General features: G+C 33.1%; 1 protein-coding gene across 11 annotated transcripts in view; it reads left to right on the forward strand.

Moving 5' to 3' along the window:
- The window catches only part of LOC140445580 (uncharacterized), a 538,348-nt gene that overhangs the window by 456,645 nt on the left and 66,016 nt on the right, over positions 1-15,687 (forward strand). The window contains exon 5 of one of the 11 annotated variants that reach the window (XM_072537748.1): positions 7,115-7,377. The exons of 9 other annotated variants lie outside the window; for them this stretch is intronic. In XM_072537748.1, the coding sequence (XP_072393849.1) occupies positions 7,115-7,362 (248 nt within the window). In that variant the 3' untranslated portion in view covers positions 7,363-7,377. Of the gene's footprint in view, positions 1-1,034; positions 1,298-7,114; positions 7,378-15,687 lie in introns of those variants that run through there. One more of the 11 variants, XM_072537746.1, reaches the window with a different exon arrangement.

A 15,687-nucleotide genomic window follows, 5' to 3' on the forward strand; every position in this document is an offset into this window, starting at 1 on the left:
TTGTTGCATCTCTAATCTTTGTTATGTGGTTTTGTAAAATTGTTAACTTTTTCTTAATTGACCCACGAGTTCGTTTTAAAGTATCTAGATCTCTAAAGTCTCTGCCTGATAATGCCATTTTGTCTGATTTTTTTATGTAAATTAGTGTTAATAGTTTATAGTACCTACTGAAAAATTGTTCAAATCAAAAATAGCCCAAAGCTCAACCTTAGATAATATAAATGGCTAGGAAAAAATGGATATTTTAAAGGTTTAATGATAGTATAAATTGGTATGAACATGGAATGGACTGACCTTAATTGTTCCTTGAATGGCGTGATGGTGATTCTCGTTCTCGCTTTTATATACTAGTAAACTTGTTTTACACCCAATCCGGCTATATGCGAAGGACCATGATTAAATTTGAATTATATTTATTCGAAATTAGGGTGGAAAAAAATAGACATCGATAGACAAAAATTAGCGTGTGTAGGTATTGCCTTGCGAAAATTGTTATTACATTGCTTATAAAAGAACAAATATGGAGGAGATATGTCTTCCGACAGTTGACATAAAGATGACAGGCAAACTTTTAATACAGTGTTGCCAGACATAAAATATTAATATAATATAATAAAATATTAAATTGAACAACTATTGGTTTTCGAATTATGGATTTTTTACTTTACATTAATTTTATGCACCATACCGGTAGTATACTCTCACTGCCACTCTTATCGTCATTTGGCAGCCCGGAATAAATTCAGTATATTGAAATCCGATTTTTTTGGAACGGATTAAATGTAATATTCTGAAAACCGTTCGTTTAGAAAAAATTTCAATATTCCAGCCTGGAGATAAAGCAAGTCATGAAGTTTTAAAATATTTCAGTTTGACATTTAAATTTTGGTGGGTGCGTCACTCGAATTTTGAAAATTTCGTTGTATATTATATTTCGTTGAAAATATAATTGTTATAACAATTAATTGTGGTTTAATCCCCATATAAATACAATATTTAGTCTTGTGTATTGTTATCTTATTTTCTCATTTTAGGTATAATATATTTAGGAAAGTTTCGAAAAAATCCAAAAATCATATTGGGTGGTTATGAATATCAACTTCATTACACAGAAAATGATAAGACTAGATGGCGTTGTAAATATGTTGGAAAGTATAAATGTAGGGGATGTTTAATGACAACCGGAAAGAAAGTGTATGTTCATCATACTCACAGTCATGAGGCTTTTGCAATTGATTTAAGTCAGACCACTCCCATTGAAGTTACTATTATAAGAAATTAAAATTACCCATGTTATATCCTTTGTATATTTTTTAATTACATAAATAAAGATAATGTATTTTTAAACTTTTTTACTGTATTTAAAATGTTTAGTAAGGATTTACTAAATTATTATGGCCAATAAATACCAAGAAATTATCTTAATCTTTAAAGGTGCCATTTATTGCAAATTTATTAAGGTTGTAATATGAAATCTTGTTAATTTTTTAAATAATTGTAATAAATTGTTTGTTGGTCAGATAGCCAAGATGCCAGACGGTCGTCTCGCATTAACTTCTCGTCAGAAAGTAAAAAAGCTGACGTATTTTAGTAGTGTAAAATTCTAAACTAATCTGCTACTTATGACTAAATCATCTTAATATGTGCTCTTACGTGTTGCCATTAATTGGTGCTACACCTAGACTTCCCTTAAAGTAATAATTCTTAATTTTATTTTTGTTTGTATAGGAATCATATGTTTTTTACCTTATTAGTTTTAAATATTTTACCAACGGCGTTTGCTCTATTTAAAACTGGCTCGTACATTTTTTACATAAATGTACCTGGACTAACGCAATCACATTAGTCTAGAAAGGTTTTCACCTCGCAATTTTTTCGGAAAAGATCGATTTACTTGAAAATTTAAGAATAAGTAGTGGATAGTCCAAGGATCAACATCAAAATCAATATGACGCCGAAAGGCGCTTTTACCATGGGGGTAGTTTTATATATATTATAGTTTTACCTCAAAAATTGATAGAAAAATTCATTCTAAGCAAAAAATGTTCTACAAATTTTTTAGATAAAATTAATAGTTTTCGATTTATTCGCTATCGAAAGAGTTTGGTGTATCAAAAAATCCATGTTTTTAATCAGATTTCTGCTAATAACTCAGAAATAAAAAATGTACCTTTTGAAAAAAATAAAAAAATTTTCTTTAAGACTAATATTATTCAACCTTGTTAAACTGTTTGTTCGGGCTGTTAGGCCGTTGTGTTCTGAGATTAGTTTTCGACGTTTCGCCAACACTAGGGATTGGCATCTTCTGAAGATGTTACTGCTTCGCTTGTGAGCTGAAACTGACGCCGCGTTGTCCATTGTCAGTTTGTACTCGCAGTGGGTGTTTTCTTTTTTAGTCCGGAGTTTTGTGTCCTGTTATATGTTTTCCACCACTTTAGGACGTGGTTTGTTTTTTGTGTGGCGGCTAATTTTTCCTGGCTACGTAGATCCACTGGTGTTTTGTTGTGACTAGTCGTTGGAGGAGCGCACTAGACAATCAGAGGTGAAAGGTATTGGTAAAACGATCCTTTTCAGAATTTATTGATTTAAAAAATATGTTAGTGTAATATAAATATATATGTTTATAAATTGATAAATTAGTACCTAAATGTACTGAACGCGATCGCGTGAGGTCAGCTGTAGCGATCCTCTGCAATAGACAGGTATCGTTGTGCAGTGGGACCCAGAAACCACAGAAAACCGATTCCTCCTGTCTATACAAGCTGCCACGTTGTACTACGGAGGTCATATTTATATTTTCTACTCGCCTTCCCTGAGCGCTTTCTACTGGTTTCGAGGTGAGGGGGCGTATCGTTGTTTGTCGCTTTTGTTTTTTCGTGATATGCGGGAAGGGTGTTTGTGGATTATAATATTGGTATCCATTTTTTGTTAATTCTTAGTCCTTCTACTATCGGATTAAAATTATTTGGATGCTTATATATGTCCACCGCTTCCCGATATAACCGTGGGTAGTACTTTGATGTTTTATCCAGCATCTGCGTTTCTTCAAACGGTATCCGATGTTCTTCCGCTTCTCAAAGCGTGATCGGCAACGGCAGATTTGTCGATATTCCCTAAACGACAATGGCTTTTATGTTCGTTTATCCTTGTGTTTGTGTGTCTTTTTGTGGTTCCCACATGTACCATTCCACATGTGCATGGTATTCGGTATACTCCGGCCATTGCTAACGGGTTGCGTTTGTTCTTCACCGATCTTAAACAGTCCTAGATTTTCTTTGTTGGCTGGAAAATATTTTATATTATCAAACAATTAATTAAATAGTGGTCTTTACATTGGCTTTTTTAAGTATTCGCCTAATTCTGTCTGTTACCCCCGATATATAGAGCACGAACGCTTTGTCTATACATGCTGTTTCTTCGTCCTGTCTTCTAGAAACGTTGTTAATCGCTTTATGTATGTCTCTTCTGGTTTAACCATTAGAGAGAGATTTTTCTTCATTAGAGAGAGAGAGAGATTAGAGATTTTTTCATATAAAGAAGTTTACTTTGCAGATGCTGTGGTTCACAAATTCTCTTCGCACTCTCCGCCAGAGTTTTGATGGTCCCTTGTTTTTGGTCTGGATGATGATTTGAGTTCCTGTTTAGGTATCTGTCCGTGTGTGTAGGTTTTTGATACACTTTCTGTCCTAAGTAACCTTCCTTTCGATTTACTACTAAATCTAGGAACGGTAGTTAGTAATCTTTCTCTGTTTCCATCGTAAATTGAATATTTGGATCTAGTGTGTTTATATAAGATGGGGAATCGTTAAGTTTTTCTACTCCGTGACCAAAAATCACAAAAGTGTCATAAACGTATTTAAACTATACCCTTGGCTTATATGATGACTCCATTATCCATCAAGATGCTTCATGAAAAGGTTGGCTACGACCTGGCTTAGTGGACTTCCCATTGTTACTCCATCTACCTGTTCATACATCTGGTCTTCCCATGAAAAGTAGGTGGTAGTGAGGCAAATACGGTATAATTCCAACATATCCTTGGAAACTAGTCCCTCAATTAAATTCAGGTTTCTATAAAGTTACTCCTTTGATCTTCTAGATGAAATGGGCATACGCCCATGAGCAAATGATTTTACGAAGGCATCGTTTTTTCCTATGTGTGGTTGTCAAATATTGGCCAGATATTTAGCAAGGCTGTAAGACGGAGACCCTATGGAGCTTACAATAGGGCGTAGAGGTACATCGTCTTTGTGTATTTTTGATAAGCCATACAGGCTTGGTGGGACTGTTCCGCTGTTGCATATTCTTGGCTTTGTATCCTCTGGTATGGACGACAGTTTTGTAAGTTTATTGATTTTTGGTAGGGTGACTGCTATGGGATCCTTTTTAAGTCTTTTATATATCGCAGGATCTAGAAGATCTTATATTTTCGTTTTGTAGTCGGTTGTCTTCATTACGACGGTGGCGTTTTCCTTGTCTGCTGGTAAAATTACAACATCTTTGTCTGCGTTTAAAGATTTTATGGCACGGATTTCTTGGTGACTCAGGTTATTTTTCGGTGTCTTAGCTTTATGCAAAATTCTCGCTAATTCTGTCCTTATTTCTTCAGTTTTTTTAATTGGTAAGTTTCGAATCGCAGACTCGATATTAGCGATGATATCTTCCTTGGGTATAACTTTAGGTGCAATCGAAAAATTTTTCCCTTTGGCTAGCAATGATGTTTCGGCTGGAGTTAAAACCTTATCTGTAAGGTTAGCTACTGTCCTTTCTGTGTTTTGTTTTAATTCTATCTCCTTATGTTTGGTTGAGCGTTCGTTTGGTTCGAACACGCTTTGGGAAGCGGAAAACATCGGATACTGTTTAAAGAATCGCAGATGCTGGATAAAACATCACAGTATTACCCACAGTTATATCGGGAAGCGCTGGAAATATATAAGCATCCAAATAATTTTAATCGGATAGAAGAAGGACTAAGAATTAACAAAACATGGATGCCGATATTAAAATCAACAAACACCCTTCCCTCAAATCACAAAAAAAGAAAAGCTACAAACGACGACACGCCGCCTCACGCCGAAACCAGTGAAGGGGAGGCAAGTAGGAAGTATAAATATGACCTCCGTAACGCGGCGTCAGTTTCAGCTTACAATCGAAGCAGTAACATCTCCAGAAGATACCAACCCCTAGTGTTGGCGAAACGTCGAGAACTAATCTCAAAAGACGACGGCCTAACATCCCTAACAAACAGTTTAACAATTTAGACGATGTCCATGAAAGCCTAACGCCTAATATTAGTCACTTAGGAGTCAGTCCCTATTTTTTTCAGCGAGAAAGTGAGCGGAAACAACCCCCTAGTTACCACCGTAATTAAAATTAGTCGTTGGCCTTTTTCAGTATTCTTTATTTATGTATTAATAATACATTCTAGAAGGTTTACCGATTTAGAATGATTAATTAAAAAAATTGTAGTTTCGTTAAAATGCCCTTGTTTTTAAAATAGAAAGATTAGTAATAGAGATACGAAAAAAATGTTTTTATTTAAAATTGTAGCCTTGTTGATTCACAAGAAATTGTACGGCAAGCGAATTGAGTGAGATATTGACAATCAAAACTTATACTAACATGCAAAAACTGCCTTTACCAACTCTTTTAAAGTCACTCATTTTTGAAACTGAGGGCTGAGGATTTAATATTAATAGCCTTATAGCTGGAATAAAAACCTACAAAATGCTTTTTTACAAAAATTTCTAGGGTAAAAAATAAAAATTTGTCATTAGAAGATTGATTATGATCTAGAAGGTAAAGTGCATATGTAGAATCTGTTTTTCTCTTATTGAAAGCTCTTTTATGTTTTGCTATACGTTTATTAAAAGTTTTACCAGTTTGACCGATGTAAGTTTTTGGGCAGTCGTGACATTTAAGTTTGTATACACCACTGTGTAAGTGCTTTTTATTTTGGCTCTTGTTATTTTTAATATATTTGTTCGAAAAGCTGGTGTTATTCCTTTTTTTATGTTTTTGGCAATTTTTTTGATATATTTCCTGTATTTGTAATCGAGCAGAAGGTGCTAGGTTTTTTCTCTGGTGGTGGAAATACTAATTTCAGGGCTTTCTTGTGGAGTTTTTAATTTAAAACTTTAATTATTGTTTGTTCGTTGTACTCATTATTTACTGCTATTTGCTTAATATTTAATTCTATCTCAAAGTTGTATTTCGACGTCGGAATTTCTATTAATCTATGTAAGATGCTATGGTAGGCTGCCAATTGTACTGATGAATAATAATTTATCGAACTTTTGGATTAGTAGGTTTTCCACGTGCTATTATTATATTTTACTCGTAATAAAACTGAGGGTTGTATTTATTCATACTCAAATGATGCGTGACAGTTATTGTTGACAATGCACCACCTACTCGTATATTAGACTTCAAAACATTCTTTGTTACAGGCTGATAAAATTTAAAAAACGTGAGGAAAACCAAATAATGTTCCAATATTTAGTTGCCAGCAGTTTTCGATTATGAAACAATTAATTAAATAGTAGTCAATCTAAATAAATGGTAGCCAATATAAAATATATAATTGTTACATACGTACATCATACATACATCATAAAAAATGTTGTTAATTTCATATTTCCAATTAAAAAAAGAATGAAACAAAAGAATTTTGGTAAATTGGTATTATATTCGTAAAATAACTGCTTGTTCCAACATAGAGTTGTTAGAGCTTGCATATCTATGTCCCTCATTTGGAAAAAAAAATCCAATTTTTTTCAGGATCTTTTCTTAAAGCTATCGGTTTTCGAATAATGGATTTTTTACATTAATTTTATGCACCATACCGGTGGTATACTCTTACTAGCACTGTTATCGGTATTTGGCAGACCGGAATAAACTCAGTATATCGAAAGCCGATCTTTTTGGAACGGATGAAATTCATCATTACAAAAACCACTTTTACGAAAAAAGCCTTTAATCGATTTCCAAATTAGAAACCGAAACAACAAAAGCCAATGTAAAATATAATTGTTATAACAATCAATTGTGGTTTAATCCCGATATCAATACAATATTTAATCTTTTTTATTGTTATCTTATTCTTTGATTTTAGGTATAATATATTTAGGAAAGCTTCGAAAAAATCCAAAAATCATATTGGGTGGTTATGAATATCGACTTCATTACACAGAAACTGATAAGACTAGATGGCGTTGTAAATATGTTGGAAAGTATAAATGTAGGGGATGTTTAATGACAACCGGGAAGAAAGTGTATGTTCATCATACTCACAGTCATGAGGCTTTTGCAATTGATTTCAGTCAAACAACTCCCATTCAAGTTACTATTATAAAAAACTAAAATTACCTGTGTTATATCCTTTGTATATTTTTAATTACATAAATAAAGATAATGTATTTTTAAACTTTTTATTGTATTTAGAATGTTTAGTAAGAACTTACTAAATTAATAGAGCCAATAAATACCAACAAATTATCCTAATCTTTAGAGGTGTCATTTATTGCAAATATATTAAAGATGTGTACATAATCTTGTTAATTTGTTTATTTGTAATGTGTTTGTCGGTCAGATGGTCAAGAGTCCAGAGACGGACGACTTGCATTCACTTCACAGTCGAATGATTTAGCGGACGATGGTTCAAACCCTAGCCAGAAAATAAAGAAGCTGACGTATTTTAGTAGTGTAAAATTCCAAAGGGATCTGCTACTTATAACTAAATCGTCTTAACATATCAGGAGCTTGGAAGCGCAAAGTTAAACTGCAAAAACACGTTTCTGGAAAACTGAGTATAAAGTTTAAAAACATGTTCGAATAGTAAGACCGAACAAGTTTTATTTCATTAAAAAAACTTAAACGAGGATAAGTTCTGAAGCGATTTATTTGTGACATGTTTGATAAAGGTATAGTTTTATGGGATTTAGCCACAATTGGCTGTAATGATAATTACATTATTTTTAAAGAGAGAAAAATGTTTTTTTTTTAATTATCACTACAACCAATTGTGTCTTAATCCCATAAAACTATACTGTTGTTAAAAGAGGACTTTGCAACATTTGCACGATTTTTATAAAATGAAAAGAAACAGGGTTTAATATTTTTTATTTTACAAAAATAAACGTAGTTTTGTTAACAAAGTCTGTGGAAGCTAATAACAGTAAAATAATTTCCATATTCACAAATAATGCTTCAATTTGATTTTCATCGTCTACAGTTTCTTTGACTTCAGTTGAACTAATTCCTCCACCAATAGCTTCTTGTAAAGCACGCTTGTGAGACATGGGTACATAATCAAGAAGATCTTGTGAGTCCTTTTTCTTTTCTTCTGTAAGCTTGAGAGCACCCTGGTATTTGAGAGAAAGTTCTATACTATCAAGTTAAAATTTATTACATCGTGAAGTCTCTTTCGTCCCATTTGGAGTATGACATTTGTAGGAATATTCGTGTTATATGCAATTTGAATTTTAAACCTATCTTAAAATCTTTTAAAAATTCAAATATTCTGCCATTCTTGAAGTAAGCTCCCAACATTTGAGATTTAGTTGCTGATTTTTTAAGAATACTGAAATCTTTAACCATTTCCCTCGTGAGATTAACAACGTGGAATTTGTTTCTTTTTTTAGTGTGTGTAATGAAATGGATATAGTGTTCCTTCAAAGTACCTCACAGTCCTTGATCTTTACTTTAATTGAACCAAAATCTCGATGAACATCGTATCATCGAATGCCCTGACATTAAAAAAACGTGCTTAATAAGATCAAAGCGATTTGCCTGAATGTGGCGAAGGTTATACAAAACAACGTTTATGTTATTATTTTGACCGGCACAGTTATCACTAAAAATTATAACTTTTCTAACATGTTTATTAACAAAGTTCTCCAAGTAGTGACTAAGAAAACTGGCTATTTCCCCCACGATCCGCGTTTAGCGATGATTTCATCCCATGCATACATTATGGCTGCTCCTGTTTTAACGTTGTGGATTCCTAAGTTGTAAGTCCATGCTTGTTGTAAAGGGGGAAATTCTGGGGGAATCTGGGCGACTCTATATGTCAGTTATTTTGGGGGAATTCGGATTGCTAGTCTTTAACCCATCTACTTCAACTTTAATTTTAGAGGCATTACAATCATCTACAGAAGGAGGCTGAACACCTATTTGAATTCGTTAACAAAAATATTTCGATAGTAGGACTCAATCACAGGCTGTTCTTCAGGATGGGTGTTTCTCAGTCATTCCATATAAGCTCCATATACTCCAGTAATCGACGAACCCGGTGGCATATATTTTCGAAAAGGACTTTTGGCTCTGCTTTGGTGACTGGAAACGGTAACAAGTGAATCAATGTGGTATCTGACCAACGGCTTTCTATATCCAACCATTTTATTTCCTGGACTTAGCTTCCCTCTGTTATCCAGCACAGTTCCTGTAGTGGTCTGCTTGTCTAAAACAACGAGAACTCTTTTTTCGCTTATGCCATGGATACTAATAAAAGCCTGACGACAAACAAATTTTCTTTCTCCATTTATTAAAACACTATATTCTATGGTCCGAAGCTTCCTACTAGCTCTGTCAGTAATTAAAGACTTTTTACAATCATTCCAACTTACCACTTTTGAAAGGTATTGGTTTTGATTATCGTAGTAGCCGATTTGTCAAAAGTTATTAAAAATCATATTGATATTGTTCATGCCCAACTTTTCAAAACACATTTTACGACACTTGTTCCGTTTTCTTTTGCTTCCGCCTTGTCATTTTCTCGGCGTCCATTTGGAAAATAAATCAGAAAAAAAAAACAACTTTAATGCTAATGTAACGCCGGTTTTTTCTTGAAATACGAGTAATTAAAACTACAACAAGCACACTACGGTACGCAAAAACTCAAAAACAACGCATATATATATATATATATATATATATATATATATATATATATATATATATATATATATATATATATATATATATATATAAATTAAGGAACACTCGAAGAGCAGTGGGTTTTTCGGTCAAAGTGGAGAAATAAAAGACAAAGAAGGTGGCTACTTCATCTATTTATTGAGAAATTATTTCTTCATCAGAAAGCATCATTAGTTCATCTAAAAAGAACAATATGAAAAACCAAACATCTATTTTCATATTGTTCTTTTTAGATGAAATGATGACGCTTTCTGATTAGGAAGCGAAACGTCTTCAATAAATAGATGAAGTAGCCACCTTCTTTGTCTTTTATTTCTCCACTTTGACCGAAAAACCCACCACTCTTCGAGTTTTCCTTAATTTATATTGGATTGACGGTCGTACTCCTTTTCTCGATGTATATATATATATATATATATATATATATATATATATATATATATATATATATAAGAATAAGAAAAAAAAAGTACTTGTGACTTGTTTGGAACAAATATATAACTGTTTTGGATGCATTGAGGCTATTTGTAATTGGTTGCTATTTGAACTTATTTATAAATTCAATTATTTTTATATTAAAAAAATGTTTTCAAAATTATAAAAAAATTTTCAGAGAAACATTTATTAGATAAAAACATTTTTGTATTAAATATTTTGAACATGTAAGCAGTGATTTTTACTTACCAAACTAATTTTTATTTGGTAAGTTAACAAAAATTGTTTTTTCTTTTTAGTTCAACCTTGTAAGTATTTTGTCTTTTTTAGCTCTTGATAATAATTGTAAACACAATTGAAAGCTCGAGAATAAAAAAATAGTTAACCAATAGCCCTATTATTGACTCCAACCCATCCAAAACAGTTATATATTTATATATATATATATATATATATATATATATATATATATATATATATATATATATATAATGAGTCGTTAACCTTTTGCAGTATTCTTTATTTATGTATTATTATTAGGTTCTAGAAGGTTGACCGACTTAAAATGATTAATTAAAAAAAATGGAATTAAAAGCGAATAACGAATTTTTGTAGTTTAATAAAAATGCCCAATGCCCGTAAGTAAAATTTTAGCTTTTTTAATTCCCAAGACTTCGTACAGCAAAAATTGAGCGAGATATTGACAATGAAAACTTGTACTAACATGCAAGAACTACCTTTACCAACCCTTTTAAAGTCACTCATTTTTGAAACTGAGGGCTGAGGATTTAATATTAATAGCCTTGTAGCTCGTATAAAAACCTACAAAATGCTTGGTAAAAAATAAAAATTCGTCAATAAAAGATTGATTATGATCTAGAACGCGTTTGTAGAATCTGTTTTTCTCTTATTGAAAGCCCTTTTATATTCTGCTATACGTTTGTTAAAAGTTATTTTTATACACCACTGTGTAAGTGGTTTTTATTTTGGTTCTTAGTATTTTTAATATATTTGCCCAAGTCGTTATTTGTTCTAAAAGGTGATGTTATTCCTTCCTTTTTTATGTGTTTGGCTATTTTTGTTGATATTTTGCCTGTATATATTTTGATTTAAAATTTTATTAATTGTTTGTTCGTTGTACCCATTGTTTACTGCTATTTGCTTTATATTTAATTATACTTCAAAGTTGTATTTTGATATCAGAATTTCTATTAATCTATGTAATATGCTATGGTAGGCTGCCAATTTAATATGACTATGGAGTGAAAAAAAAAGAGTGGTTAAGTTGCATGGTAGTTCCTGTAAAACAATTCCTGTAAAACAGTTCCTGAGTGTATCAGACAATCATTATTTATCTCATCTTAACCAAATTTCATTCTTTTTAAGCTTTTTTATAGATGTTTGCAATAAGGGGTAGTTTTTACGCTTAAAAAATAAAAGGCGCCCGTCGGTACAATATAGATTTTGAAGTAGAGGGTAAGTGGAATCCAAATTTTGGTGCAAATCGTTATTTTCCGAAAAATTTGAGAGGTTTTGTCCTATTTTAAGCTTCGTTTCCTGTCATACAACCCGAAGGCTTCTAGACGATTAATCGTAACAACCATCAGAATCCAAGTCTTGGGGCTATATAAGAACACATACCAAATATATTATTTGATCATTCTTTGGTGCAATTTTATGTTTAAGTTGTGGTTACAGAAATATTTAATTTTCAGAAACGTTGTGAGAGGTGTTTCAATTCTGCCTTAATATCTTTGTATAGATCTAGTTGTTGTGTAATTTAGCATCCCCAATATTTAAATTGGGTAGTTCGGTTGATGTTTTGTTGGTCTATCTGTAGAAATAGTGCAGTTGAACCATCACCCGGTTAACAACAGCTATTCGTAACGTTATTGAAATCACCAAATATCTCACAAATCAACAGTAAGTGCAATATCTACCCTCTGGGTAAATGTTTGCAAATCTTAAATCAAATGACTACATAAAAATAAACTCACAGCCGATTGAAAACAAAATAAATAAAACAGTTACCAGTTGTTATTAATATTCTCATGGGAAAGAACCAAATACACAAAAGGATAAATATTTAAGAAGAAATGTTTTCGACCGGGAATGAACCCGGATTAAATCTCAACTAGCAGACTGATGATCCAGTCGACCAACAATCATATAAAATGCCAGGGATGCAAACATCATAGACACTTCTACAACAGCCAAACTCAATATCGGCAGATATGTCACAGTACCAATAAAAACAAATTACAACCCCTTCTTTAACACTTCTGCTAAATCAATTTAACCTTCAGCTACAACTACCTCCACCGATTCAAGTTAAATACAGCACCCTTATACACTCATTCAAATCAAATACAACAACCTCAGCATGCAGTCCACTTTAATAACAGCCGGCACAACCATGAAATTGTTCTTAGATAAACCAAATAGCCAGAATTCTAGGCTTCGACTGCACCACGCAACAGAATCACAGAACGGCGCCTTTCTAAAATTACAGGAACAGAAGTTTACTTACAAAATCCAAAAAAGTATAGCAAAGGATCAAACATAACAATCCTGGTTATTTCCCCATGCCGAAAAAGAATGCAATTTGACAAGAGATGAAAAATTTGTTGAGTCATATAAATAAACAACTTATTGTGGAACCATTGTAAGAGGACATAATGGAAGTCAAAGTCGGGTCAGCTAATCCGGAGCCCGTGAATTTTACTTTATAACAAGAAATTAAGATTAAACTGAAACAAGAGAGAGAAAACTTTTATAAGCAAATAAAACGGATTCTCAAAAAGATTACGAAATGACGGTTTTTGAGACCGAAGGAGTGAAATGCGATTATTTGTCTATAGGTTATGACTATTTGATGACCCTAAAACCGACCAGCGTAGATGCCGAAAGGGCTTTCTCCGCAACCTGCTACATGTGCAGTTCTGTGCGAAGTCATCATTTTGGCTTTACAACCCTGTGTGGGTCCTAGCCTCCCCAAGAATTTTTCTCCAGTCGTCCCTATCCATCGCCTTCCTCCGCCAAGCACGTATTTCCATATTTCTCATGTCTTCATCGATGTTATCTAGGAATCTTGTTCTGGGTCTTCCTCTTCTTCTTTGACCAATAGGTCTATCAAGGAGCGTTTTTCTAGCTGGGTCGGTTTGCTCCATCCGCATAACATGGCCTACCCACCTTAGACGTCCTATCTTTATGTGTTTTTCTGTGCGAAGTAGGTTAAGCAATAAGACAATAGATAAAATTTATTTTTTAAGATCTCATTTCCAAAAAACTAAATAATTCGTGTTACTGTTGTTTATAAATTTATAATACAGACTGATTTTGATCACGAGATCCAAAAAAACTCAACCTCAGTAAGCCACGGAAGAAAAACATTATATAACTTGTGTCAGCTCAAAATTACCATCAATGAAATTTGGGAAACATAGTTTGCATAATGAAACCAGTCAAAATGGACTTAGGGTTGCACAATTTTCAACAGTAAATAATTATGTAGTTGTCAGTACTAACTTCCATAGAAAAGATATCCATAAAGGAACATGGAAAATATCAGGAACAAATGAAGCCAATCAAATTGACCACATTCTCATCTTAAAAGATGGGCAACAGACATAACCAATGTCAGAACGTATCGAGGGGCGAACTCTGACTCAGATCACTGTCTTGTGGGGGCAAATCGCGAACAGTGGCAAGGAAAAATAGTCAAATTAAAAAATGGAATGTTGAAGGATTCAAAAGTCCAACAAAGACACAAGAATATCTAATACTCTCCAAATAAAACTCAATGGTATCAGAGAGAAAGGTACTGCAGAGGAAGAATGGAGACAATTAAATACAATAATAACGGAATCTGCAGAGGAAACTATCGGAAAAGCCAAAAGGCAAAGAAATGCGAAATGGTATGATGATGAATGCAGAACTGCAGTAGGGCAAAAAAGGCAAGCTAGACTTAGCCAACTTCAAAGAAACACAAGAAATAGCAGAGAAATTTATAACGAAAAGAGAATACAAGCGACTAGAATATGCAGAAGAAAAAAGAGAGACTTTGAAAAAACAAGTACAAGAAATCCTGGAACATAACAACAGACACAAGAGAAGAAAATTCTATAAAAGAATAAAAGAAAGCGCCCAGTGATTTAGACCAAAATTGACAATATGCAAAGACAAGGACGGAGAACTGCTAACAGAGTAACAAAAAATTATAATGAGATGGAAAGAATACTTTGAGGAAAACCTAAATGCAGACAATGGAAATGATCAAAAAGAGACAATATATTTTAGGGCGGAGCAGCACATTGAAAATCCGAGTTATGAAGAAGTAGTTGAAATAATAAAGAAACTAAAAAACAGTAAAGCGGGCCAGGAACGGACGGAGTTTCGGCAGAATTGTTGAAATATGGAGGACCCGAACTCTGGGGAAGAATCCATTACCTGATAAAGTTGGTATGATAAAGATGCCAAGGAGCAAATGCCGTAGGAATGGGAAGTTGGTCTTATACAGCCAATATATAAAAAGGAGATAAGATAGAATGTCAGAATTACAGACCAGTTAAATTGCTAAATGTAAGGTACAAAATCCTTTCTGGCATTATCTACACTAGATTGTCAGAATACTCGAAAAATATAATTGGTGATTATCAAAATGAATTCAGACCAAATAGAGCCACTGCAGACAACATATTCATACTTAGAACAATACAAGAGAAAGCTTATGAATACGACATAGAACTATATAATATGTATATAGACTTTAAACAAGCTTTTGATAGTGTAAAAAGAGACAAAATGGTTTAAGACCTCCGAAATCTAGGTATACCAAAAAAATGTACCAGCCTCATAAAAATGACGTTGCAGGGTTCAAAAGCCGCAGTTAGAATAGATAGAAAAATGTCTCCCCTGTTTGACATCAACATGGGGGTGAGACAGGGAGACGCACTTTCAATCATGCTGTTCAACCTAGTTCTTGAAGCAGTCATCAGAAAAACCAATGTAACCGGCCATATAGACACCAAAACAGTAAAAATTACTGCATATGCAGACAATGTCGCCATTATTAGTAGAAGCAAGACACGACTAATGAAAACGTTTAAGGAAATTAATCCTGAAGCACAAAAAAGAGGGCTTAAAATAAACAAAAAAAAAACCAAGTACATGACCATCAAAAGAACACCTGAGAATGAAAATAATATAACTATAGACAACTATAGTATTCAACGTGTGGATACCTTCACATTTCTGGACACAAAAATCAATCAGAAGAATTCCGTAAGTAGCGAAATTAATGCACGTATTTTCAGT

This window comes from Diabrotica undecimpunctata, chromosome 7, assembly GCF_040954645.1.
Source record: "Diabrotica undecimpunctata isolate CICGRU chromosome 7, icDiaUnde3, whole genome shotgun sequence".
Taxonomy (NCBI): Eukaryota; Metazoa; Arthropoda; class Insecta; order Coleoptera; family Chrysomelidae; genus Diabrotica; species Diabrotica undecimpunctata.